This window comes from Thalassophryne amazonica, chromosome 9, assembly GCF_902500255.1.
Source record: "Thalassophryne amazonica chromosome 9, fThaAma1.1, whole genome shotgun sequence".
Taxonomy (NCBI): domain Eukaryota; kingdom Metazoa; phylum Chordata; class Actinopteri; order Batrachoidiformes; family Batrachoididae; genus Thalassophryne; species Thalassophryne amazonica.
In genome coordinates, this window is record NC_047111.1 from 117,001,895 (window position 1) to 117,027,351 (window position 25,457).

At 39.6% G+C, this 25,457-nt stretch overlaps 1 protein-coding gene across 1 annotated transcript in view; it reads right to left on the bottom strand.

Annotated features, from left to right (window-relative positions):
* Positions 1-514: 514 nt before the first annotated feature.
* Positions 515-25,457, bottom strand: part of prdm15 (PR domain containing 15) — a 108,580-nt gene continuing 83,637 nt past the window's right edge. The window contains exons 19-22 of the mRNA XM_034179018.1: positions 19,882-20,057; positions 19,687-19,764; positions 5,648-5,866; positions 515-1,221 (exon numbers count right to left, since the gene is read on the bottom strand). Coding sequence (XP_034034909.1) covers positions 700-1,221; positions 5,648-5,866; positions 19,687-19,764; positions 19,882-20,057 — 995 coding nt within the window. The 3' untranslated portion in view covers positions 515-699. The remainder of the gene's footprint in view (positions 1,222-5,647; positions 5,867-19,686; positions 19,765-19,881; positions 20,058-25,457) is intronic.

Here is a 25,457-nt window from a genome sequence, read left to right on the forward strand (position 1 = left end):
ACAAATTACAAACTGGAGATTTGCCCCCCAAGTATACTTTATAATTTGCCAATATTAAGACTGAGCAGTTTCTTTTATAGTGAAATATCACAATCAGCTCTGTGCACTACACATTTCAAAAAGATCAGCACAGTGTCAATTTTTTTCAATGATTCTCAAACTGGGGGTAGCGGGCCAAAATGTGAAGGATGATTTATAAAGATAATCCATTTACAAACTCATAACCTGAACATAAAGCACATGACAGGGAAAAAAACAAGTTTGAGATGTATTTTGTTTAAAAATAGTCATACAAAAAGCTTTCAGTTAATGACAGTATACAACATTCAAAAATAGGGCTTTGTGAGTACACCATGACCCAACACAAACTACACAACCAGAACACATCCAGTATTTTATTTTTTTAAATATGGTTTGCTGTAAATTTCATTTTTCAAGAAGTGGTTTCATCTTCACCTTGACCTCATCATGCTCATTTAAAAGAAAGATGGAAAGGCATTCAAAGATTCAGCAGTTGGCTTTGGTTTGATGTTGAGTTGGATGAATTCATACGTCTCTTTATTTATAGCATTAAAAAATGTGAGAAAAAAATTCTTTACATTTCAGTTCATTTCTGCAGGACTGGTTAGGCATCTGGGTGACTGTTGAAAGCAGTTTGTTAAAATCTACTGGAGGTGACCCGCACCTCCGTCCTGTGCTCTAGTAGCTGAACATCTGTGCTGAGCTGCTCTGCTGCTGTGGCGGCGGCGGCGGCCGGCCTGGCTCAGGGACCTGGTTCTGAGCTTCCTGACTCTCCACCTGATCGCCCACCCCCACAGGGGTGACCTGGCTGCCCTCAGCTGCTGGGATGGGTCTCCAGGCCAGAGTTGGCACCTCCAGCTGGTGGCCCACTGGGTTGACTAGAGCAGTCAGGTTGATGAAGTGGGCGACAGACGGGGGCGTGGCGCCTCCGCTGTGACCCACTGTGTCTGGGACAAGTTCAGTGGGGCGCGGGTGGAGCATGGCGGAGGTGTTGACTGTATCGAAGGTGACTGTGAGGATGGAGTTGTCTAGCGTGAGGGGTCGTTCGCTGGCCGTCAGGTGACTCACGGCGACAGGCTGCAGGTTGGTGAACTGGCTGGGGGTGTGGCTGGTGATTGGCGTTACAGTGATGTTGGTCAGTCCCATTGAGCTGTGGGTGGAGGAGGTAGTGGCAGTGGTGGGATCGGTGAGGACCACCACCTACAAGAACAGGAGAAAAATGGCTGAGATATGGACCTGAAAAAGGAAAAAAAAAAAACAACGGATGGCGGCTCTGAACGTCTTTACGCTTCCTCAATATTTAAAAGTTGCGTTCATACTTTAGGAGAAACCACTAAAATAGTTTTTCCTCTGCATTATTTTAAAACCCTAAATGATTTAATTAGAACCAGTAGTTCAGCATCTTGCTGATGGGCACGCTGTTCAAAAGTAGCCAGGAACTGAACTACCAACCTTTTGATGAACACCCCGCTCTTCCAACTGAGCTAAAGCCATCACCCGCCCCAGTGCGGATTTTATTTGAAAAAAATAAAAATTTTACTTAATACAAATGCAATAGCAAGACGCTGACATCATCATACAATGTCAAATATAATAAACTGACAGTGTCATTTATTTATTTAACCACGTTAGTCCCATTGAGATCAAGATAGGTGGGAATTGAACCCATGACCTTCTTGCTGTGAGGCAGCCACGCTAACCACTAACCCACTGTGCTGCCTGTAATAACTGACTGACTGCCAGATCCAGTCGGGTACTTGGACGGTAGCTTTGCCTCTGTGCACCGACCACAGCTCATCTTCTCGTATTGTCAACTGTTAGCTTTGATTCAACGGGTTCAACAAAACTGTTGCATTAACCTTCTGGAATTACAGACGTTTGTATACACAGTCCTTTTTCAGAGCCCATAAGGAAATGCACAAATTAAATAGCAGGATTATTTCACATTTTTATTGGCCTGGAAGTCAGCGCAGTGGGCTTGTGATCATGAGATGCTTGTTTCAATTCCCTGTCAAACAGGCAACTCATTAGGCTGCTGCTGGAGCTCCGCTGAGCACTTTGTGTGGCGGTACAGTCATGTCAAAGAGCAGGTGGAGAAGTTAGTTTTATGGCACAGTTCTGAAAAACGGAGTGGCCGTGCGAGGAGACGAGTCCCCAGGCAACTCTGAAGACATGTTCAGCTCCCAACGTCACCACTTACACAGACTGACGGTGGAGTTAAACGCAGACGGATCTTCTTAAGATGAGGATACAGAGTTTCAATGTGTAAGAACTGTTTTTACTAATCAGCCCACTTGTACTGCATAAAGGGGTGGAGCCAAAGAAACATTAATGAAGTCATTTCTACAGTCTGATTTTCCTGCATTGACAAGCTTCTTGTGCGTTTTGGCGAGCTTGCATTCATACAGTAGTGTTCAGAATAATAGTAGTGCTATGTGACTAAAAGATTAATCCAGGTTTTGAGTATATTTCTTATTGTTACATGGGAAACAAGGTACCAGTAGATTCAGCAGATTCTCACAAATCCAACAAGACCAAGCATTCATGATATTCACACTCTTAAGGCTATGAAATTGGGCTATTAGTAAAAAAAGTAGAAAAGGGGGTGTTCACAATAATAGTAGCATCTGCTGTTGACGCTACAAACTCAAAACTATTATGTTCAAACTGCTTTTTTTTTATCAATACTGTGAATCACTAAACTAGTATTTAGTTGTATAACCACAGTTTTTCATGATTTCTTCACATCTGCGAGGCATTAATTTTGTTGGTTTGGGACCAAGATTTTGCTGGCCTAACCCTATATACAACCCCTGGCAAAAATGATGGAATCACCGGCCTCAGAGGATGTTCATTCAGTTGTTTAATTTTGTAGAAAAAAAGCAGATCACAGACATGACACAAAAATAAAGTAATTTCAAATGGCAACTTTCTGGCTTTAAGTAACACTATAAGAAATCAAGAAAAAAAGATTGTGGCATTCAGTAACGGTTACTTTTTTAGACCAAGCAGAGGGAAAAAATATGGAATCACTCAATTCTGAGGAAAAAATTATGGAATCACCCTGTAAATTTTCATCCCCCAAACTAACACCTGCATCAAATCAGATCTGCTCATTGAGATTGACCCTATGTGTCTTTTTGCAAGGAATGTTTTCGCAGTTTTTGCTCTATGGCAAGATGCATTATCATCTTGAAAAATGATTTCATCATCCCCAAACATCCTTTCAATTGTCCAAAATATCAACATAAACTTGTGCATTTATTGATGATGTAATGACAGCCATCTCCCCAGTGCCTTTACCTGACATGCAGCCCCATATCATCAATGACTGTGGAAATTTACATGTTCTCTTCAGGCAGTCATCTTTATAAATCTCATTGGAACGGCACCAAACAAAAGTTCCAGCATCATCACCTTGCCCAATGCAGATTCGAAATTCATCACTGAATATGACTTTCATCCAGTCATCCACAGTCCACGATTGCTTTTCCTTAGCCCATTGTAACCTTGTTTTTTTCTGTTTAAGTGTTAATGATGGCTTTTGTTTAGCTTTTCTGTATGTAAATCCCATTTCCTTTAGGCGGATTCTTACAGTTCGGTCACAGACGTTGACTCCAGTTTCCTCCCATTCGTTCCTCATTTGTTTTGTTGTGCATTTTTCGATTTTTGAGACATATTGCTTTAAGTTTTCTGTCTTGACGCTTTGATGTCTTCCTTGGTCTACCAGTATGTTTGCCTTTAACAAACTTCCCATGTTGTTTGTATTTGGTCCAGAGTTTAGACACAGCTGACTGTGAACAACCAACATCTTTTGCAACATTGCATGATGATTTACTCTTTTAAGAGTTTGATAATCCTCTCCTTTGTTTCAGTTGACATCTCTTGTGTTGGAGCCATGATTCATGTCAGTCCACTTGGTGCAATAGCTCTCCAAGGTGTGTTCACTCCTTTTTAGATGCAGACTAACGAGCAGATCTGATATGATGCAGGTGTTAGTTTTGGGGATGAAAATTTACAGGGTGATTCCATAATTTTTTCCTCAGAATTGAGTGATTCCATATTTTTTTCCTCTGCTTGGTCTAAAAAAGTAACCGTTACTGACTGCCACAATCTTTTTTCTTGATTTCTTATAGTGTTTCTTAAAGCCAGAAAGTTGCCATTTGAAATGACTTTAGTTTTGTGTCATGTCTGTGATCTGCTTTTTTTCTACAAAATTAAACAACTGAATGAACATCCTCCGAGGCCGGTGATTCCATAATTTTTGCCAGGGGTTGTATAGGCCCAACACCATAGTAGGAGAAACATGCCCATATCATGATGCTTGCACCACCATGCTTCACTGTCTTCACTGTGAACTGTGGCTTGAATTCAGAGTTTGGGGGTCGTCTCACAAACTGTCTGCGGCCCTTGGACCCAAAAAGAACAATTTTACTCTCATCAGTCCACAAAATATTCCTCCATTTCTCTTTAGGCCAGTTGATGTGTTCTTTGGCAAATTGTAACCTCTTCTGCACATGTCTTTTATTTAACAGAGGGACTTTGTGGGGGATTCTTGCAAATAAATTAGCTTCACACAGGCGTCTTCTATCTGTCACAGCACTTACAGGTAACTCCAGACTGTCTTTGATCATCCTGCAGCTGATCAATGGGTGAGCCTTTGCCATTCTGGTTATTCTTCTATCCATTTTGATGGTTGTTTTCTGTTTTCTTCCACACGTCTCTGTTTTTTTTGTCCATTTTAAAGCATTGGAGATCATTGTAGATGAACAGCCTATAATTTTTTGCACCTGCATAAGTTTTCCCCTCTCCAATCAACTTTTTAATCAAACTATGCTGTTCTTCTGAACAATGTCTTGAACGTCCCATTTTCCTCAGGCTTTCAAAGAGAAAAGCATGTTCAACAGGTGCTGGCTTCATCCTTAAATAGGGGACACCTGATTCACACCTGTTTGTTCCACAAAATTGATGAACTCACTGACTGAATGTCACATTACTATTATTGTGAACACCCCCTTTTCTACTTTTTTTTTTTAACTAATAGCCCAATTTCATAGCCTTAAGAGTGTGCATATCATGAATGCTTGGTCTTGTTGGATTTGTGAGAATCTACTGAATCTACTGGTACCTTGTTTCCCATGTAACAATAAGAAATATACTCAAAACCTGGATTAATCTTTTTAGTCACATAGCACTACTATTATTCTGAACACTACTGTATATGTTGCAGCACTGTTGGTTTTGTTTTAAGTTACACATCGTATAAGGAAGAAAACACCGCTGATAAATGCAACAAAAAGTGCCACTTTATTAAGTGCATCTGAAAACCAGTTCGAGGCTCATCCTGATTCTGGGTGACGTGATGACAGACTGACAAACTAAAATAAACTAGAAATGAAAATGATGCTCATCATGCTGCTGTTCTTATTCTTCTATCAGATACAGCACTTATTCTCTTCTTCAACTAACAAGTCTGCCGCCCATATTTCCTTTTTAAACAGAGCCACCGGATACGGCGTCACACTCCTGTGTCTCGAGTTCTTCAAGGAAAAAACAACACAACAGACAGATTGGACGTTAGTTGGAGATAAAATGCAGCAACGTTTGTGGAAATGTGCAGGTTTACCTGCTGGATACTCTGCACAGCAGAGCTCGTTTCAGTCTCGTCGCCGGTGATGGCACCGAACTCTGCCATGGTTCCGTGTTTTGGCTCAGTGAAGTCGACGTATTCATCAGATTCGGAGAGCTCCGGCTCGGCCGCAGCTTTCTGCTTTTTCTTGGGGTGTCGGGAAGTTCGGTTGGGCTGCTCCTGAGAGACACCGTCTTTTTCCACTGTCAGACTGGGCTGAAGGAGGAGAAAACAAACAAACAAAAGCACGTCAACCAAAAATCGTACTTAACACTTTATGGATTTGGCACATATTTTACACCAGTTAAACCTTCTGGCCCAATTCCAGATGTATAGTTGACAATTTCTTAACCTTGAAACCATCACAAATAAATATTTTAACACTTTCAACAGTTAAATTAGTTTGTGTTTGTCAGCACATCTTAAAATGACACAAACAAATTTGAATGAAATTTGGTGAAGTAGACTCGTGGTCAAACCAAAGTGATTACATTTTGGTGCAGATTTGACCTATTGTCGAATCGTGCCTTTGATCCTTGATCTTTCATCCCAATTCCTTTGATCCTCCTGATAATCTTAGATCCTTACACCGTTGGCCCCGACTGCAGGATCAAAGAAATCTGGATTAAAAGCTGCAGTGTGTGGGATTTAAGGGTGTTTATTCACAGAAATTGAACATATCATTCATAACCATCTGTTCATTGGTGTACACTAACAAATCCTGTGTTTTTAATAAGCTCAGAATCAGCACTTTATGTCTACGTACATGGGAGTGCCCCCCCCCCCCCAGGGAGGCCGCCATGGCTACACACTTAACACCTCCTTTTACATAATGCAGAACAGCCAGAAGACTGATGAAAAAAGAAGAGGAATTAGTGGCTGCTCCCCCAGAAACTGTCTACTGGTTGTTTGTGCAGAACCTCATTGTTATGAATGGAAGTATCATACATATTGCTTATCACAAGAGAAGGCACAGGAGCATGAATCCCCTTCAACAACTGTGCAAAAAATGTGAAGTGAAACAAAATCATGAATGGTGATGGCTCAGTGCAATCTGCAGCCTCGCCACTAGATGCCACTAAATCCCACACACTGTAGCTTTAAGTTAAGTCATAGTAGTTAATTGTGTTTCATCCTGATTCCTTGGATCCTAATTACAGGACCAAAGCAAGACAGACAGAAAAACACAACCTTAGAGGCAAGACAAGATTAAAGATCAGTGATAAGGATCAAAGATGAGTGAATAGGATCAAAGGCCAACAATAAGGGACAAAGGCCAGGATCAAAGATCAGTTATGAAAAATATGTGATAAGGAAGAAGAGCAACATCAGGATAGCAATCAGGATCAAAGATCAGGATCAATGGTTGGCAAACAAGATCTCGGAATGTTTGAGATGCGATAAAAGGATAACTCTCACAACCAAAAATTTTACTGCCCCCTACTGCCTGCTGAGAAAAGACAACTTGCACAGTCATACAGAATACAAATTTTAAATCCTGGGGAGGACACTTGGATGGGATGAGAGCCAACAGGAGGTTCGGGTGGCATAAACCTTCAGACATCAATATATATTTCTGGACGACTGCTTTGACACGAACACTGAACTCTCCAATCTCGCTGATGTGTCTTCAGTTTGAACTCTTGTTGTGCACGCTCTGAGCAGACCTGCACTGTGATTTAGTGCTCTGAAAATAATTTGAATTAAACGCCTTTCTAGTTTGCACAAGTGTCCAACTCACTCATAGAAAAAGGCAATACGGACTTATTTCACGTAATTTAAGTATCATCTTTGACAGCGTGTCTTTTTTTAACCCTTCACTAACTATGGCACAGTTATGTTTATAAAAAGGGGCGTGGCTGGATTTCCACATCACACCTGTTCCAATCACTGTGGTGTTATTTAACAAACCCAACCTGTCCAATCCTGATCGATGATTCATTGATTGTTGAGGCTTCCTGAAAGTCAAACTCATCGATTTTCACAGACACCACCTGGAGACAAATGAAAAACAGTTCAAGAAGTCTGCTTTTAGGTTTTGATGGGACATAGGGACCATTTAGGAAAGATCCTGGCAGCATGTCCCCGTCCCGCAAAATGCTCCGACTTACCTCGGGGTGTTTGCGCCGCAGGTGTCGGTTCATGGACGCTCGGGTGGACACTTTGGTCCCACAGAGATCACATGACTGGGCCTCCACCTTCTCGTGGGTCAGGTGGACGTGCTTCTGCAACATGTACTCCGTCAGGTACTTCTTATCGCATGTCAAACACGTCCACGTCTTTCCCACTGCAGCCAGAAGTCAACAGCGTTAACAGTTTGTTCACATTTACAGCCACCTTTTCTTTCTTTCTGCAATTCTTCCCTCTTCACTGAATCAGGAAAGTGAGTCTTTTGGAAGAAAAAGAATAAGATTCTTTGCCTTGACTAGGGATGGGTATTGATAAGATTTTATCGATACAATTATCAATTCCGCTTACCGATTCGATTCCTTATCGATACCTCTTGTGAATTTTCTGTGTATTAAAAGTAGGCTTTACAGGTTTTCTATGTCAACAACATTTACTGAGTCTTAAAGTAAATACATATGAAATTGGTCACTGGATCCTTAAACTCTGGACATAATAAACTCTACATGGTGGATCCTTGATCTCTGGACATAAATAGAAAAAATAAAATCTGTAGTTTTTGTCAAAAGCGGTTTCTTTCAGACATTATTGGCATGAATGTCTTTCCACACATCTGAGCTGAGCTCTTGCAGCTGCTGTGCTGCACGTCAGGATGTAATTCATAAAGAATGCAGGACGTCTCATTTGGGAGGAAAAAAAACGTTTTAGTCAATTGTAGTTTATTGTCTGTATTACGGCGTTTAGAAAGAGGTGTCATTTTATTTAAAGCGGCGATTCATTTTGAAGTTATTAATTCCAACTGGACTCTGTCCTCAGCAGAGAGCCGCGCAGCGTTTGGAGCTGTGCCAATGGAACGGAGGACGAGTCTCGTTTCTTGACTGCAACAAGACAAGAGTCCCAGTTAGTGACTTTAATCCACAAAAAAGTGATTCACAATTAACATATTTTAATGGTTTTGAGAAGAGTTAAGAAGCGGACTTGTCACTTCTGAAGAGCAGCGAATGAAAGAACCAATGAGCCAGTGGCATCGAAGCATTGCTTCGTTGGTTCAACAGCTTCAAAGTGGAGTCACGCTGCAGAAGCAGTTGGTTACAGACCCTCTACAGGGTCTGTAACCAACGTAGAGAAATGATCATTTTCTTTACAAACACACTCAAAAACAACGGCCGCTCTGAAGGACCAATAAGGGAATCGTTAAGCAAAAAGACTATTGATGTCGGTGGATCGAATCATTTCTTAATGATACTCGAAAAGAACCAGTTCTTGATGTCCAACCCTAGCTCTGACTGGAGGGCAGAAACAGATCGCCCAGCACAGAGTGACTTCATCGTCCACCAGGTCCATCCTCTGTCTTTAATTGTTTATTTTTTTCACTGAACTGGACATTTTATTTATTTATTTATTTTATATTCCATTTTATCTCAAGCTGCTCCATTTTTACTGCTTTGCACATACCGAAAAAAACAAATTACTGTGTTTTCACTCTGAGCCTGATTAATATTTATACAGGACTGGCTCTTTAAGACTTAATTGTTTGGGAATATATTTCGTCTGACAGTCTGGATTCATCTCTGCAACTCAAAATGACTAAATGTGGGAATGACTGAAGGGTAGAAATTCTTGATTTTTTTTTCTTTTTTTTCCTCTTATGGTTTCACACACTCACAAGGTTTTCAATATGCTCAAAATTTTAACCAAACGCATCCACATTAAGTCACAGTGTGGGCGAGGCTTGTCCAAGGTTGTGCAATGAAACAAATACAGTTCCAATTCCACACTTGTGGGCTCTTCATGTCCAGACCCAGCTTCTCTTTATGACATCATCTGGCCTATGTAATTCGTAGAATAGGACTTGTCTCCAGTAAAATGGTCATTAACCCTCTGGGGTCCAAGGGCATTTTTTGGACAGTTCACTCGCCTGGCATAAATGTTTTATTATTGCTGTTAACAGCTCTCCCTGCACACCACAATCAAGTTTTATGTCTCTTTTTTCAGGACAGCCTGTGCTTTCATAATATATATGCTTTTGTTGTGTTTTATAAGTGTAATAAAGATTTACAATCAGAAATAAGAAAGGAAAAAGTAAAGCGGAAAATAATTTCCACACACATTTATTCAAAACACACAGCAAACTATAATAAACAACTGTTTTGACACTTTATAAAGGTAATGTGAGGTCTTGTGTGAAAGACTCTACAACAAAAAGGTTCAAACAATAAACACAAATGCACATTTGACAATATATACAAAATGGTCTATGCGTTTGTTTGTCTCATCTCAAAGCAATTTCTGTCTGCTATTACACAAAGGTTACATCACAAACTTCTACTGTGTTTTGGACTGGTCTGTGCTGCTCCTAAAGCAGTTTTCATTCACACTTTGGCCCACTTTGGCTCCTTAAGCCCCTTTCACATTGGCGTATTCCATACATGTCAACCCCTTTGAGGGTCCACGTGTATCCATAAAATCCATAAAATCAACACAAAATCCTTATAACTTCCAAATGGCACCAAAATCAGTTTTATGACATTATACACAACCGCACAGCAGTGTTACATAACTGGGTTTTTGTCCATATATAATGAGTTGCCACAATGACATTAAAGTCAGGATCATTAGTTTTCCTCCACAGTTCAATTTCAAACAATAGAGATCTAGTATTCATGTGTCAAGCTGAATTTTATAGAACTGAATGTGTCAAATTTAGTTATTTTTTACAGAAACAAGAACTGTGTGTCACTAGTGGAAATACATTAATAAAATCATGAAAAATAAATCGAATATAATGAACAAAATAAAACACACCTCAGAACTTCATCAAGTGTATCGAAAATCGCCTCGCCAGTGCTGATGTTGCAGACTGGCATGTCGATGATCCTCGACTTCACCCCGTGTGTTTATTAGGGATGGGTATCAATAAGATTTTATTGATACCATTATGATTCTGTTTATCGATCCAATTCCTTATCGATACCTCTTGTGATTTTTTTTTTTTTTTGTGTACTAAAAGTAGGCTTTACAGCTTTTCTATGTCAGCGGGTCAAAGAGCTTTTTCTTATTGTGCACCCGCTCTGTGAAACGGTCTTCCTGTGACCGTAAGGCAGTTGGAGTCCGTAGACATTTTTAAGTCAAGACTTAAAGCCTATTTTATTCTCTTTCTTATGAATAGTTTTTTATTTTTTATCTGTTTTATTCTTTTACTTCTGTTTTTAATTATGTATTTGATTTTTTTTTATGTTGAACTGTGTGAGGCGCCTTGAGATGGATTTTGTGATTTGGCGCTTTATAAGCCAATTAAATTGACATTGAATTGAACAACATTTTATTGAGTCTTAAAGTAAATAAATATGAAATTGGTCACTGGATCCTTAAACTTTGGACATAATAAACTCTACATGGTGGGTCCTTGATTTCTGGACATAAATAAAAAATCTGTAGTTTTGTTCGTTTTGTGGTTTCTTTTCAGCACTGTAGCCAGGCTGACAAAGAGTCAGAGCTCTATTGAGCTGAGTATTCCATTAACTTTAACTAGTAATGACTTCATGACTTTCTTTGCTAACAAAATTTTAACTATTAGAGAAAAAATTACTCATAACCATCCCCAAAGACGTATCGTTATCTTTGGCTGCTTTCAGTGATGCCGGTATTTGGTTAGACTCTTTCTCTCCGATTGTTCTGTCTGAGTTATTTTCATTAGTTACTTCATCCAAACCATCAACATGTCTATTAGACCCCATTCCTACCAGGCTGCTCAAGGAAGCCCTACCATTAATTAATGCTTCGATCTTAAATATGATCAATCTATCTTTATTAGTTGGCTATGTACCACAGGCTTTTAAGGTGGCAGTAATTAAACCATTACTTAAAAATCCATCACTTGACCCAGCTATCTTAGCTAATTATAGGCCAATCTCCAACCTTCCTTTTCTCTCAAAAATTCTTGAAAGGGTAGTTGTAAACAGCTAACTGATCATCTGCAGAGGAATGGTCTATTTGAAGAGTTTCAGTCAGGTTTTAGAATTCAGCATAGTACAGAAACAGCATTAGTGAAGGTTACAAAATGATCTTCTTATGGCCTCGGACAGTGGACTCATCTCTGTGCCTTGTTCTGTTGGACCTCAGTGCTGCTTTTGATACTGTTGACCATAAAATTTATTACAGAGATTAGAGCATGCCATAGGTATTAAAGGCACTGCGCTGCGGTGGTTTGAATCATATTTATCTAATAGATTACAATTGTTCATGTAATGGGAATCTTCTTCACAGACTAAAGTTAATTATGGAGGTTCCACAAGGTTCTGTGCTAGGACCAATTTTATTCACTTTATACATGCTTCCCTTAGGCAGTATTATTAGACGGTATTGCTAAATTTTCATTGTTACGCAGATGATACCCAGCTTTATCTATCCATGAAGCCAGAGGACACACACCAATTAGCTAAACTGCAGGATTGTCTTACAGACATAAAGACATGGATGACCTCGAATTCCTGCTTTTAAACTCAGATAAACTGAAGTTATTGTACTTGGCCCCACAAATCTTAGAAACATGGTGTCTAACCAAGTCCTTACTGTGGATGGCATTACCCTGACCTCTAGTAATACTGTGAGAAATCTTGGAGTCATTTTTGATCAGGATATGTCATTCAAAGCGCATATTAAACAAATATGTTAGGACTGCTTTTTGCATTTACGCAATATCTCTAAAATCAGAAAGGTCTTGTCTCAGAGTGGTGCTGAAAAAACTAATTCATGCATTTATTTCCTCTAGGCTGGGACTATTGTAATTCATTATTATCAGGTTGTCCTAAAGTTCCCTAAAAAGCCTTCAGTTAATTCAAAATGCTGCAGCTAGAGTACTGACGGGGACTAGAAGGAGAGAGCATATCTCACCCATATTGGCCTCTCTTCATTGGCTTCCTGTTAATTCTAGAATAGAATTTAAAATTCTTCTTCTTACTTATAAGGTTTTGAATAATCAGGTCCCATCTTATCTTAGGGACCTCATAGTACCATATCACCCCAATAGAGCACTTCGCTCTCAGACTGCAGGCTTACTTGTAGTTCCTAGGGTTTGTAAGAGTAGAATGGGAGGCAGAGGACCAGCTCCCAATTCAGATCAGGGAGACAGACACCCTCTCTACTTTTAAGATTAGGCTTAAAACTTTCCTTTTTGCTAAGCTTATAGTTAGGGCTGGATCAGGTGACCCTGAACCACCCCTTAGTTATGCTGCTATAGACTTAGACTGCTGGGGGGTTCCCATGATGCACTGTTTCTTTCTCTTTTTGCTCTGTATGCACCACTCTGCATTTAATCATTAGTGATTGATCTCTGCTCCCCTCCACAGCATGTCTTTTTCCTGGTTCTCTCCCTCAGCCCCAACCAGTACAATATAAAGCGCCTTGGGGCAACTGTTTGTTGTGATTTGGTGCTATATAAATAAAATTGATGATGATGACATGTACTCAGCCTTTTTCAGTGTTCGTTTCCTACTTGCAGCTGCGTGTGTTCGTGTTTTAATGTGTGTACCATGCCGCTATTAAACCAGTTCAGTACTATTTTCCTACAAGAACAGGAGAAAAATGGCTGAGATATGGACCTGAAAAAGGAAAAAAAAAAAACAACGGATGGCGGCTCTGAACGTCTTTACGCTTCCTCAATATTTAAAGTTGCGTTCATACTTTAGGAGAAACCACTAAAATTTTTTCCTCTGCATTATTTTAAAACCCTAAATGATTTAATTAGAACCAGTAGTTCAGCATCTTGCTGATGGGCACGCTGTTCAAAAGTAGCCAGGAACTGAACTACCAACCTTTTGATGAACACCCCGCTCTTCCAACTGAGCTAAAGCCATCACCCGCCCCAGTGCGGATTTTATTTGAAAAAAATAAAAATTTTACTTAATACAAATGCAATAGCAAGACGCTGACATCATCATACAATGTCAAATATAATAAACTGACAGTGTCATTTATTTATTTAACCACGTTAGTCCCATTGAGATCAAGATAGGTGGGAATTGAACCCATGACCTTCTTGCTGTGAGGCAGCCACGCTAACCACTAACCCACTGTGCTGCCTGTAATAACTGACTGACTGCCAGATCCAGTCGGGTACTTGGACGGTAGCTTTGCCTCTGTGCACCGACCACAGCTCATCTTCTCGTATTGTCAACTGTTAGCTTTGATTCAACGGGTTCAACAAAACTGTTGCATTAACCTTCTGGAATTACAGACGTTTGTATACACAGTCCTTTTTCAGAGCCCATAAGGAAATGCACAAATTAAATAGCAGGATTATTTCACATTTTTATTGGCCTGGAAGTCAGCGCAGTGGGCTTGTGATCATGAGATGCTTGTTTCAATTCCCTGTCAAACAGGCAACTCATTAGGCTGCTGCTGGAGCTCCGCTGAGCACTTTGTGTGGCGGTACAGTCATGTCAAAGAGCAGGTGGAGAAGTTAGTTTTATGGCACAGTTCTGAAAAACGGAGTGGCCGTGCGAGGAGACGAGTCCCCAGGCAACTCTGAAGACATGTTCAGCTCCCAACGTCACCACTTACACAGACTGACGGTGGAGTTAAACGCAGACGGATCTTCTTAAGATGAGGATACAGAGTTTCAATGTGTAAGAACTGTTTTTACTAATCAGCCCACTTGTACTGCATAAAGGGGTGGAGCCAAAGAAACATTAATGAAGTCATTTCTACAGTCTGATTTTCCTGCATTGACAAGCTTCTTGTGCGTTTTGGCGAGCTTGCATTCATACAGTAGTGTTCAGAATAATAGTAGTGCTATGTGACTAAAAAGATTAATCCAGGTTTTGAGTATATTTCTTATTGTTACATGGGAAACAAGGTACCAGTAGATTCAGTAGATTCTCACAAATCCAACAAGACCAAGCATTCATGATATTCACACTCTTAAGGCTATGAAATTGGGCTATTAGTAAAAAAAAGTAGAAAAGGGGGTGTTCACAATAATAGTAGCATCTGCTGTTGACGCTACAAACTCAAAACTATTATGTTCAAACTGCTTTTTTTTTATCAATACTGTGAATCACTAAACTAGTATTTAGTTGTATAACCACAGTTTTTCATGATTTCTTCACATCTGCGAGGCATTAATTTTGTTGGTTTGGGACCAAGATTTTGCTGGCCTAACCCTATATACAACCCCTGGCAAAAATGATGGAATCACCGGCCTCAGAGGATGTTCATTCAGTTGTTTAATTTTGTAGAAAAAAAGCAGATCACAGACATGACACAAAATAAAGTAATTTCAAATGGAAACTTTCTGGCTTTAAGTAACACTATAAGAAATCAAGAAAAAAAGATTGTGGCATTCAGTAACGGTTACTTTTTTAGACCAAGCAGAGGGAAAAAATATGGAATCACTCAATTCTGAGGAAAAATTATGGAATCACCCTGTAAATTTTCATCCCCAAACTAACACCTGCATCAAATCAGATCTGCTCATTGAGATTGACCCTATGTGTCTTTTGCAAGGAATGTTTTCGCAGTTTTTGCTCTATGGCAAGATGCATTATCATCTTGAAAAATGATTTCATCATCCCCAAACATCCTTTCAATTGTCCAAAATATCAACATAAACTTGTGCATTTATTGATGATGTAATGACAGCCATCTCCCCAGTGCCTTTACCTGACATGCAGCCCCATATCATCAATGACTGTGGAAATTTACATGTTCTCTTCAGGCAGTCATCTTTATAAATCTCATGGAACGGCACCAAACAAAAGTTCCAGCATCATCACCTTGCCCAATGCAGATTCGAGATTCATCACTGAATATGACTTTCATCCAGTCATCCACAGTCCACGATTGCTTTTCCTTAGCCCATTGTAACCTTGTTTTTTTCTGTTTAGGTGTTAATGATGGCTTTTGTTTAGCTTTTCTGTATGTAAATCCCATTTCCTTTAGGCGGTTCTACAGTTCGGTGGTTTTCTTTTCTTTTTTTTTTATGGTTTGTCACAGACGTTGACTCCAGTTTCCTCCCATTCGTTCCTCATTTGTTTTGTTGTGCATTTTTCGATTTTTGAGACATATTGCTTTAAGTTTTCTGTCTTGACGCTTTGATGTCTTCCTTGGTCTACCAGTATGTTTGCCTTTAACAACCTTCCCATGTTGTTTGTATTTGGTCCAGAGTTTAGACACAGCTGACTGTGAACAACCAACATCTTTTGCAACATTGCGTGATGATTTACTCTTTTAAGAGTTTGATAATCCTCTCCTTTGTTTCAATTGACATCTCTCGTGTTGGAGCCATGATTCATGTCAGTCCACTTGGTGCAAGCTCTCCAAGGTGTGTTCACTCCTTTTTAGATGCAGACTAACGAGCAGATCTGATATGATGCAGGTGTTAGTTTTGGGGATGAAAATTTACAGGGTGATTCCATAATTTTTCCTCAGAATTGAGTGATTCCATATTTTTTTCCTCTGCTTGGTCTAAAAAAGTAACCGTTACTGACTGCCACAATCTTTTTTCTTGATTTCTTATAGTGTTTCTTAAAGCCAGAAAGTTGCCATTTGAAATGACTTTAGTTTTGTGTCATGTCTGTGATCTGCTTTTTTTCTACAAAATTAAACAACTGAATGAACATCCTCCGAGGCCGGTGATTCCATAATTTTTGCCAGGGGTTGTATAGGCCCAACACCATAGTAGGAGAAACATGCCCATATCATGATGCTTGCACCACCATGCTTCACTGTCTTCACTGTGAACTGTGGCTTGAATTCAGAGTTTGGGGGTCGTCTCACAAACTGTCTGCGGCCCTTGGACCCAAAAGAACAATTTTACTCTCATCAGTCCACAAAATATTCCTCCATTTCTCTTTAGGCCAGTTGATGTGTTCTTTGGCAAATTGTAACCTCTTCTGCACATGTCTTTTATTTAACAGATGGACTTTGCAGGGGATTCTTGCAAATAAATTAGCTTCACACAGGCGTCTTCTTCTGTCACAGCACTTACAGGTAACTCCAGACTGTCTTTGATCATCCTGGCTGATCAATGGGTGAGCCTTTGCCATTCTGGTTATTCTTCTATCCATTTTGATGGTTGTTTTCTGTTTTCTTCCACACGTCTCTGTTTTTTTTGTCCATTTTAAAGCATTGGAGATCATTGTAGATGAACAGCCTATAATTTTTTGCACCTGCATAAGTTTTCCCCTCTCCAATCAACTTTTAATCAAACTATGCTGTTCTTCTGAACAATGTCTTGAACGTCCCATTTTCCTCAGGCTTTCAAAGAGAAAAGCATGTTCAACAGGTGCTGGCTTCATCCTTAAATAGGGGACACCTGATTCACACCTGTTTGTTCCACAAAATTGATGAACTCACTGACTGAATGCACATACTATTATTGTGAACACCCCCTTTTCTACTTTTTTTTTTTACTAATAGCCCAATTTCATAGCCTTAAGAGTGTGCATATCATGAATGCTTGGTCTTGTTGGATTTGTGAGAATCTACTGAATCTACTGGTACCTTGTTTCCCATGTAACAATAAGAAATATACTCAAAACCTGGATTAATCTTTTTAGTCACATAGCACTACTATTATTCTGAACACTACTGTATATGTTCAGCACTGTTGGTTTTGTTTTAAGTTACACATCGTATAAGGAAGAAAACACCGCTGATAATGCAACAAAAAGTGCCACTTTATTAAGTGCATCTGAAAACCAGTTCGAGGCTCATCCTGATTCTGGGTGACGTGATGACAGACTGACAAACTAAAATAACTAGAAATGAAAATGATGCTCATCATGCTGCTGTTCTTATTCTTCTATCAGATACAGCACTTATTCTCTTCTTCAACTAACAAGTCTGCCGCCCATATTTCCTTTTTAAACAGAGCCACCGGATACGGCGTCACACTCCTGTGTCTCGAGTTCTTCAAGGAAAAAACAACACAACAGACAGATTGGACGTTAGTTGGAGATAAAATGCAGCAACGTTTGTGGAAATGTGCAGGTTTACCTGCTGGATACTCTGCACAGCAGAGCTCGTTTCAGTCTCGTCGCCGGTGATGGCACCGAACTCTGCCATGGTTCCGTGTTTTGGCTCAGTGAAGTCGACGTATTCATCAGATTCGGAGAGCTCCGGCTCGGCCGCGCTTTCTGCTTTTTCTTGGGGTGTCGGGAAGTTCGGTTGGGCTGCTCCTGAGAGACACCGTCTTTTTCCACTGTCAGACTGGGCTGAAGGAGGAGAAAACAAACAAACAAAAGCACGTCAACCAAAAATCGTACTTAACACTTTATGGATTTGGCACATATTTTACACCAGTTAAACCTTCTGGCCCAATTCCAGATGTATAGTTGACAATTTCTTAACCTTGAACCATCACAAATAAATATTTTAACACTTTCAACAGTTAAATTAGTTTGTGTTTGTCAGCACATCTTAAAATGACACAAACAAATTTGAATGAAATTTGGTGAAGTAGACTCGTGGTCAAACCAAAGTGATTACATTTTGGTGCAGATTTGACCTATTGTCGAATCGTGCCTTTGATCCTTGATCTTTCATCCAATTCCTTGATCCTCCTGATAATCTTAGATCCTTACACCGTTGGCCCCGACTGCAGGATCAAAGAAATCTGGATTAAAAGCTGCAGTGTGTGGGATTTAAGGGTGTTTATTCACAGAAATTGAACATATCATTCATAACCATCTGTTCATTGGTGTACACTAACAAATCCTGTGTTTTTAATAAGCTCAGAATCAGCACTTTATGTCTACGTACATGGGAGTGCCCCCCCCCCCCCCCAGGGAGGCCGCCATGGCTACACACTTAACACCTCCTTTTACATAATGCAGAACAGCCAGAAGACTGATGAAAAAAGAAGAGGAATTAGTGGCTGCTCCCCCAGAAACTGTCTACTGGTTGTTTGTGCAGAACCTCATTGTTATGAATGGAAGTATCATACATATTGCTTATCACAAGAGAAGGCACAGGAGCATGAATCCCCTTCAACAACTGTGCAAAAAATGTGAAGTGAAACAAAATCATGAATGGTGATGGCTCAGTGCAATCTGCAGCCTCGCCACTAGATGCCACTAAATCCCACACACTGTAGCTTTAAGTTAAGTCATAGTAGTTAATTGTGTTTCATCCTGATTCCTTGGATCCTAATTACAGGACCAAAGCAAGACAGACAGAAAAACACAACCTTAGAGCAAGACAAGATTAAAGATCAGTGATAAGGATCAAATGAGTGAATAGGATCAAAGGCCAACAATAAGGGACAAAGGCCATCAAAGATCAGTTATGAAAAATATGTGATAAGGAAGAAGAGCAACATCAGGATAGCAATCAGGATCAAAGATCAGGATCAATGGTTGGCAAACAAGATCTCGGAATGTTTGAGATGCGATAAAAGGATAACTCTCACAACCAAAAATTTTACTGCCCCTACTGCCTGCTGAGAAAAGACAACTTGCACAGTCATACAGAATACAAATTTTAAATCCTGGGGAGGACACTTGGATGGGATGAGAGCCAACAGGAGGTTCGGGTGGCATAAACCTTCAGACATCAATATATTATTCTGGACGACTGCTTTGACACGAACACTGAACTCTCCAATCTCGCTGATGTGTCTTCAGTTTGAACTCTTGTTGTGCACGCTCTGAGCAGACCTGCACTGTGATTTAGTGCTCTGAAAATAATTTGAATTAAACGCCTTTCTAGTTTGCACAAGTGTCCAACTCACTCATAGAAAAAGGCAATACGGACTTATTTCACGTAATTTAAGTATCATCTTTGACAGCGTGTCTTTTTTTAACCCTTCACTAACTATGGCACAGTTATGTTTATAAAAAGGGGCGTGGCTGGATTTCCACATCACACCTGTTCCAATCACTGTGGTGTTATTTAACAAACCCAACCTGTCCAATCCTGATCGATGATTCATTGATTGTTGAGGCTTCCTGAAAGTCAAACTCATCGATTTTCACAGACACCACCTGGAGACAAATGAAAAACAGTTCAAGAAGTCTGCTTTTAGGTTTTGATGGGACATAGGGACCATTTAGGAAAGATCCTGGCAGCATGTCCCCGTCCCGCAAAATGCTCCGACTTACCTCGGGGTGTTTGCGCCGCAGGTGTCGGTTCATGGACGCTCGGGTGGACACTTTGGTCCCACAGAGATCACATGACTGGGCCTCCACCTTCTCGTGGGTCAGGTGGACGTGCTTCTGCAACATGTACTCCGTCAGGTACTTCTTATCGCATGTCAAACACGTCCACGTCTTTCCCACTGCAGCCAGAAGTCAACAGCGTTAACAGTTTGTTCACATTTACAGCCACCTTTTCTTTCTTTCTGCAATTCTTCCCTCTTCACTGAATCAGGAAAGTGAGTCTTTTGGAAGAAAAAAGAATCTTTGCCTTGACTAGGGATGGGTATTGATAAGATTTTATCGATACAATTATCAATTCCGCTTACCGATTCGATTCCTTATCGATACCTCTTGTGAATTTTCTGTGTATTAAAAGTAGGCTTTACAGGTTTTCTATGTCAACAACATTTACTGAGTCTTAAAGTAAATACATATGAAATTGGTCACTGGATCCTTAAACTCTGGACATAATAAACTCTACATGGTGGATCCTTGATCTCTGGACATAAATAGAAAAAATAAAATCTGTAGTTTTTGTCAAAAGCGGTTTCTTTCAGACATTATTGGCATGAATGTCTTTCCACACATCTGAGCTGAGCTCTTGCAGCTGCTGTGCTGCACGTCAGGATGTAATTCATAAAGAATGCAGGACGTCTCATTTTGGGAGGAAAAAAACGTTTTAGTCAATTGTAGTTTATTGTCTGTATTACGGCGTTTAGAAAGAGGTGTCATTTTATTTAAAGCGGCGATTCATTTTGAAGTTATTAATTCCAACTGGACTCTGTCTCAGCAGAGAGCCGCGCAGCGTTTGGAGCTGTGCCAATGGAACGGAGGACGAGTCTCGTTTCTTGACTGCAACAAGACAAGAGTCCCAGTTAGTGACTTTAATCCACAAAAAAGTGATTCACAATTAACATATTTTAATGGTTTTGAGAAGAGTTAAGAAGCGGACTTGTCACTTCTGAAGAGCAGCGAATGAAAGAACCAATGAGCCAGTGCATCGAAGCATTGCTTCGTTGGTTCACGCTTCAAAGTGGAGTCACGCTGCAGAAGCAGTTGGTTACAGACCCTCTACAGGGTCTGTAACCAACGTAGAGAAATGATCATTTTCTTTACAAACACACTCAAAAACAACGGCCGCTCTGAAGGACCAATAAGGGAATCGTTAAGCAAAAAGACTATTGATGTCGGTGGATCGAATCATTTCTTAATGATACTCGAAAAGAACCAGTTCTTGATGTCCAACCCTAGCTCTGACTGGAGGGCAGAAACAGATCGCCCAGCACAGAGTGACTTCATCGTCCACCAGGTCCATCCTCTGTCTTTAATTGTTTATTTTTTTCACTGAACTGGACATTTTATTTATTTATTTATTTTATATTCCATTTTATCTCAAGCTGCTCCATTTTTTACTGCTTTGCACATACCGAAAAAACAAATTACTGTGTTTCACTCTGAGCCTGATTAATATTTATACAGGACTGGCTCTTTAAGACTTAATTGTTTGGGAATATATTTTCGTCTGACAGTCTGGATTCATCTCTGCAACTCAAAATGAACTAAATGTGGGAATGACTGAAGGGTAGAATTCTTGATTTTTTTTTTCTTTTTTTTCCTCTTATGGTTTCACACACTCACAAGGTTTTCAATATGCTCAAAATTTTAACCAAACGCATCCACATTAAGTCACAGTGTGGGCGAGGCTTGTCCAAGGTTGTGCAATGAAACAAATACAGTTCCAATTCCACACTTGTGGGCTCTTCATGTCCAGACCCAGCTTCTCTTTATGACATCATCTGGCCTATGTAATTCGTAGAATAGGACTTGTCTCCAGTAAAATGGTCATTAACCCTCTGGGGTCCAAGGGCATTTTTTGGACAGTTCACTCGCCTGGCATAAATGTTTTATTATTGCTGTTAACAGCTCTCCCTGCACACCACAATCAAGTTTTATGTCTCTTTTTTCAGGACAGCCTGTGCTTTCATAATATATATGCTTTTGTTGTGTTTTATAAGTGTAATAAAGATTTACAATCAGAAATAAGAAAGGAAAAAGTAAAGCGGAAAATAATTTTCCACACACATTTATTCAAAACACACAGCAAACTATAATAAACAACTGTTTTGACACTTTATAAAGGTAATTTGAGGTCTTGTGTGAAAGACTCTACAACAAAAAGGTTCAAACAATAAACACAAATGCACATTTTGAACAATATATACAAAATGGTCTATGCGTTTTGTTTGTCTCATCTCAAAGCAATTTCTGTCTGCTATTACACAAAGGTTACATCACAAACTTCTACTGTGTTTTGGACTGGTCTGTGCTGCTCCTAAAGCAGTTTTCATTCACACTTTGGCCCACTTTGGCTCCTTAAGCCCCTTTCACATTGGCGTATTCCATACATGTCAACCCCTTTGAGGGTCCACGTGTATCCATAAAATCCATAAAATCAACACAAAATCCTTATAACTTCCAAATGGCACCAAAATCAGTTTTATGACATTATACACAACCGCACAGCAGTGTTACATAACTGGGTTTTTGTCCATATATAATGAGTTGCCACAATGACATTAAAGTCAGGATCATTAGTTTTTCCTCCACAGTTCAATTTCAAACAATAGAGATCTAGTATTCATGTGTCAAGCTGAATTTTATAGAACTGAATGTGTCAAATTTAGTTATTTTTTACAGAAACAAGAACTGTGTGTCACTAGTGGAAATACATTAATAAAATCATGAAAAATAAATCGAATATAATGAACAAAATAAAACACACCTCAGAACTTCATCAAGTGTATCGAAAATCGCCTCGCCAGTGCTGATGTTGCAGACTGGCATGTCGATGATCCTCGACTTCACCCCGTGTGTTTATTAGGGATGGGTATCAATAAGATTTTATTGATACCATTATTGATTCTGTTTATCGATCCAATTCCTTATCGATACCTCTTGTGATTTTTTTTTTTTTTTGTGTACTAAAAGTAGGCTTTACAGCTTTTCTATGTCAGCGGGTCAAAGAGCTTTTTCTTATTGTGCACCCGCTCTGTGAAACGGTCTTCCTGTGACCGTAAGGCAGTTGGAGTCCGTAGACATTTTTAAGTCAAGACTTAAAGCCTATTTTATTCTCTTTCTTATGATAGTTTTTATTTTTTATCTGTTTTATTCTTTTACTTCTGTTTTTAATTATGTATTTGATTTTTTTTTATGTTGAACTGTGTGAGGCGCCTTGAGATGGATTTTGTGATTTGGCGCTTTATAAGCCAATTAAATTGACATTGAATTGAACAACATTTTATTGAGTCTTAAAGTAAATAAATATGAAATTGGTCACTGGATCCTTAAACTTTGGACATAATAAACTCTACATGGTGGGTCCTTGATTTCTGGACATAAATAAAAAATCTGTAGTTTTGTTCGTTTTGTGGTTTCTTTTCAGCACTGTAGCCAGGCTGACAAAGAGTCAGAGCTCTATTGAGCTGAGTATTCCATTAACTTTAACTAGTAATGACTTCATGACTTTCTTTGCTAACAAAATTTTAACTATTAGAGAAAAATTACTCATAACCATCCCAAAGACGTATCGTTATCTTTGGCTGCTTTCAGTGATGCCGGTATTTGGTTAGACTCTTTCTCTCCGATTGTTCTGTCTGAGTTATTTTCATTAGTTACTTCATCCAAACCATCAACATGTCTATTAGACCCCATTCCTACCAGGCTGCTCAAGGAAGCCCTACCATTAATTAATGCTTCGATCTTAAATATGATCAATCTATCTTTTAGTTGGCTATGTACCACAGGCTTTTAAGGTGGCAGTAATTAAACCATTACTTAAAAATCCATCACTTGACCCAGCTATCTTAGCTAATTATAGGCCAATCTCCAACCTTCCTTTTCTCTCAAAATTCTTGAAAGGGTAGTTGTAAAACAGCTAACTGATCATCTGCAGAGGAATGGTCTATTTGAAGAGTTTCAGTCAGGTTTTAGAATTCATCATAGTACAGAACCGCATTAGTGAAGGTTACAAATGATCTTCTTATGGCCTCGGACAGTGGACTCATCTCTGTGCTTGTTCTGTTGGACCTCAGTGCTGCTTTTGATACTGTTGACCATAAAATTTTATTACAGAGATTAGAGCATGCCATAGGTATTAAAGGCACTGCGCTGCGGTGGTTTGAATCATATTTATCTAATAGATTACAATTTGTTCATGTAATGGGGAATCTTCTTCACAGACTAAAGTTAATTATGGAGTTCCACAAGGTTCTGTGCTAGGACCAATTTTATTCACTTTATACATGCTTCCCTTAGGCAGTATTATTAGACGTATTGCTTAAATTTTCATTGTTACGCAGATGATACCCAGCTTTATCTATCCATGAAGCCAGAGGACACACACCAATTAGCTAAACTGCAGGATTGTCTTACAGACATAAAGACATGGATGACCTCTAATTTCCTGCTTTTAAACTCAGATAAAACTGAAGTTATTGTACTTGGCCCCACAAATCTTAGAAACATGGTGTCTAACCAGATCCTTACTGTGGATGGCATTACCCTGACCTCTAGTAATACTGTGAGAAATCTTGGAGTCATTTTTGATCAGGATATGTCATTCAAAGCGCATATTAAACAAATGTAGGACTGCTTTTTTGCATTTACCAATATCTCTAAAATCAGAAAGGTCTTGTCTCAGAGTGTGCTGAAAACTAATTCATGCATTTATTTCCTCTAGGCTGGACTATTGTAATTCATTATTATCAGTTGTCCTAAAAGTTCCCTAAAAAGCCTTCAGTTAATTCAAATGCTGCAGCTAGAGTACTGACGGGACTAGAAGGAGAGAGCATATCTCACCCATATTGGCCTCTCTTCATTGGCTTCCTGTTAATTCTAGAATAGAATTTAAAATTCTTCTTCTTACTTATAAGGTTTTGAATAATCAGGTCCCATCTTATCTTAGGGACCTCATAGTACCATATCACCCCAATAGAGCACTTCGCTCTCAGACTGCAGGCTTACTTGTAGTTCCTAGGGTTTGTAAGAGTAGAATGGGAGGCAGAGGAACCAGCTCCCAATTCAGATCAGGGAGACAGACACCCTCTCTACTTTTAAGATTAGGCTTAAAACTTTCCTTTTTGCTAAAGCTTATAGTTAGGGCTGGATCAGGTGACCCTGAACCACCCCTTAGTTATGCTGCTATAGACTTAGACTGCTGGGGGGTTCCCATGATGCACTGTTTCTTTCTCTTTTTGCTCTGTATGCACCACTCTGCATTTAATCATTAGTGATTGATCTCTGCTCCCCTCCACAGCATGTCTTTTTCCTGGTTCTCTCCCTCAGCCCCAACCAGTACAATATAAAGCGCCTTGGGGCAACTGTTTGTTGTGATTTGGTGCTATATAAATAAAATTGATGATGATGACATGTACTCAGCCTTTTTCAGTGTTCGTTTCCTACTTGCAGCTGCGTGTGTTCGTGTTTTAATGTGTGTACCATGCCGCTATTAAACCAGTTCAGTACTATTTTCTGCCTCTATG